This window comes from Blastocystis sp. subtype 4, assembly GCF_000743755.1.
Source record: "Blastocystis sp. subtype 4 strain WR1 chromosome Unknown seqid_0453, whole genome shotgun sequence".
NCBI lineage: Eukaryota > Bigyra > Opalinata > Blastocystidae > Blastocystis > Blastocystis sp. subtype 4.
The window spans coordinates 7120-9970 of NW_014569094.1; the positions used below are offsets into that span (position 1 = coordinate 7120).

At 35.1% G+C, this 2851-nt stretch overlaps 2 protein-coding genes across 2 annotated transcripts in view; one reads left to right on the forward strand and one right to left on the reverse strand.

Moving 5' to 3' along the window:
* Positions 1-231, forward strand: part of JH06_5568 (calnexin precursor protein) — a gene marked incomplete at both ends in the record, with an annotated part of 1487 nt that extends 1256 nt beyond the window's left edge. Inside the window, one exon of the mRNA XM_014669647.1 lies at positions 45-231. Coding sequence (XP_014525133.1) covers positions 45-231 — 187 coding nt within the window. The remainder of the gene's footprint in view (positions 1-44) is intronic.
* A 753-nt stretch (positions 232-984) lies between these two features.
* Positions 985-1527, reverse strand: JH06_5289 (protein kinase; the record flags this gene model as incomplete). Its single annotated transcript, XM_014669648.1, has 4 exons — positions 985-1053; positions 1083-1214; positions 1246-1407; positions 1438-1527. 4 exons carry the CDS (start codon positions 1525-1527, stop codon positions 985-987), a joined length of 453 nt encoding a protein of 150 aa, XP_014525134.1.
* Between the last annotated feature and the right edge of the window lie 1324 nt (positions 1528-2851).

A 2851-nucleotide genomic window follows, 5' to 3' on the forward strand; every position in this document is an offset into this window, starting at 1 on the left:
CCAAAGGAGGAGAAGTGGGTTGGAAAGCGTCGAGCAAGAATGAGTCTGGCTGCATATGTGAATATGATGATTGATAAGGTGATGCAATGGGAGTATGATGAGAAACGATATCAGTTGGTGGAATGGTGTTTGATAGGAGTTGGGATTAGTGGAGTTGTGTTGATTGCTATTGTGTACTATAAGAACAGAGATTTCTTACAAAAGGTTAAGCTTGTTTTGTCTGTTTGTTGAAGGAATAGTTGAAGAATAGGATTGATTCTTAGAACAATGCTAATTCTTTGAATTATCTCTGATTATCATTTTGAGAATGAACTTATGATTACTATCAAAGAACTGATTCACACCTATCCTATTCTGACTCACTTTCTGATATTGGAATCATTTCTTATTCAATTTGAATGTACTAACAATCCTCTGGTTCATTCTCATTTCAACAAACATATCACAAACTACAATTCATTCAAAATAAAGGAAAGAGAAGATTCAAGACTTGGGATAGATCAAAAGATACCAGTCACATAAAACTGAAAACAATCATACCAATGAGTGGTCCAACTACCAATAGCTTGTTCAATAAGCTTCTTAGCACATTCTTCAGCTGATCCTACTGGAGACAGTCTCTGAATAAGAGCAAGAAGGGTTCTTTGAGAATCATCTAGTTCTTACCACTACAATGCTTACCATACTTGAAAAACAAGGTAAGTCAGGATACTCCATTGCATACAGTTTCACAATTGACAGAATTCGAGACTTATTCTGACATAGCACTCGATAGATACTTGTCTTCAAATCATTCATCAACTCAGCACTTACACAAAGCATCTGAAATAGATAAAACCCTGCTGTTCCTGGAGCTCCAATCAATTGAATCTACATGGAAAAACAACTGAATTCCTACCATATCAGAGGTTATCTTAAAAGGAGCTGTTTCAAATCGAATATTTCCAGGTGAGTAAGATTAAGGAGAGAATCAGGAAAGGATTATTAGGATATGTTTGAAAGAAGGAAACCAAAGTCAATATGAACCAGATTCCCATGACGATCAATCAGAATCTTTCTATCATCCAACACAAATAGCATACATTCCCATCATTCCGATCTTTCACTTGTAAGACGTAACATACAATTGAATAAGCAGCAAGAGAAGTAATGAAGTTTCTTCGAAATTTCTTATATGCTTTTGGATGATTCGTAAACACATCATTAAAGTAATCCTAGTCATAATTCCATCAATCATAGTTCTACACCAATACTATCATATCCCCGTGGTTTTATGGATTTCCTCAATTCATGAAGAGACACGAAATCATCGAGATATTCCAGAATTCCATTATTATTTGTGATGGGAGTTACATTGTATGTATGAAGATTGGAAGGAATATGATTCTCTTTAATGATACTGGCAATCTAGATATCATATCCCACACATATTATGACTTCTGCAATGAGAACAGATGCCATCTCCTCCTGTCTCATGAAATCATTTGTCTTGATCAATACACGCAAATGCTTGGCAACAGGTTTCATAGACAGTGGAGTACGAATTGTTTCTTCTTGTTTTCCACACACATAAATCACACTGTCTTCTTCTGAATGAGGAAATGGTGATTGATCAAATGAAGTCACTTCCTCTAGATTCCGAGGGAGTTTCAAAAAGTCAGTAATCCAAGACCACATTGATGACTGAGAAGCAACTACTGGATCTGGGTCCTCTTCTGGAAGGATTGGAAGAGCTGGAGACTCTTCATTATCACTTTCAATCTCAAAGTCAAAGACACAAGGACATCGAGATTTCGTTGATATGACTCGACAATTTGAAGTGAGAATTCGTTTGATCTATGTCAAATAGGAAGCAGATGAATCACTTTCATTCCATTACCTAATGGCATCCATACTGAGCCAATTGACTGCAAAGTCATTCGATTCATAGTATCACATTGTTCTTCAAAAATCCGTTGTCTATCACTTAGTGGAGATGAATACAAGAAAGTGGATAATGAAAAGAGAGTCTATGATTGTGCTTCAACAATAAAACTACATCAAAGAATGATATCGTATTATTGAGGAGAGTAGTGAGTGGATGAATATCACTGTTTATTTCCCATTCTTGAAAGTGACCCGAAATATGATGTGAACATAACAAGCGAAGCTTCTGTAAGAAGAGATAGTTATCCTTCTTAAGTCTTTCATTCCAGTTTATCTACATGAAAGAGATTCATTTGACATACAGTACAAAAGAAGAGAACCGATAAGGCTAAAGGAGGATGATGCTCACAACATTCAAACAAGAAAAGTCTCAGTAATTCCTATATCATACAATTTGCTACTCATATACTCGATTACGACAACTGTTATCACCAGCCACATACATAATCTCACGAATATGTAACTTGATAACATCCTCTGTTAGTATTTCAGTGAAATGAAAGTTAAAGTCAACAGACTCACTATAGCTAGATCTAATCATACCAAATAAAGCAAAACAGATTCCGAAATAGTGTGAGGTATGAAGGAGATGATAAACTCTACATTAGAAGAAACAAATGCCCAACACCTTATCATCAAAGTATCGAAGCCATTCAGGACATAGAGAAGCTTTTATCGACTGTCTAAAATTGAAATGATCATAATATCAAACTCTGTTGTAACATCCTCAACAACAGGAAAGAAACAACTACTGAAAGACATGAAAGGAAGAAAAGTGCATTATTTCATAAATTCATTGGGATATAGTATATATCCTACAACTATGTCATTACTAGTCATTCTCATATCCATTACTTGATATTTCTTCAATGAATAGTATTTGAAGAAATAAGACATTTCTTGTGAAAATATTCGTTCCACTAAC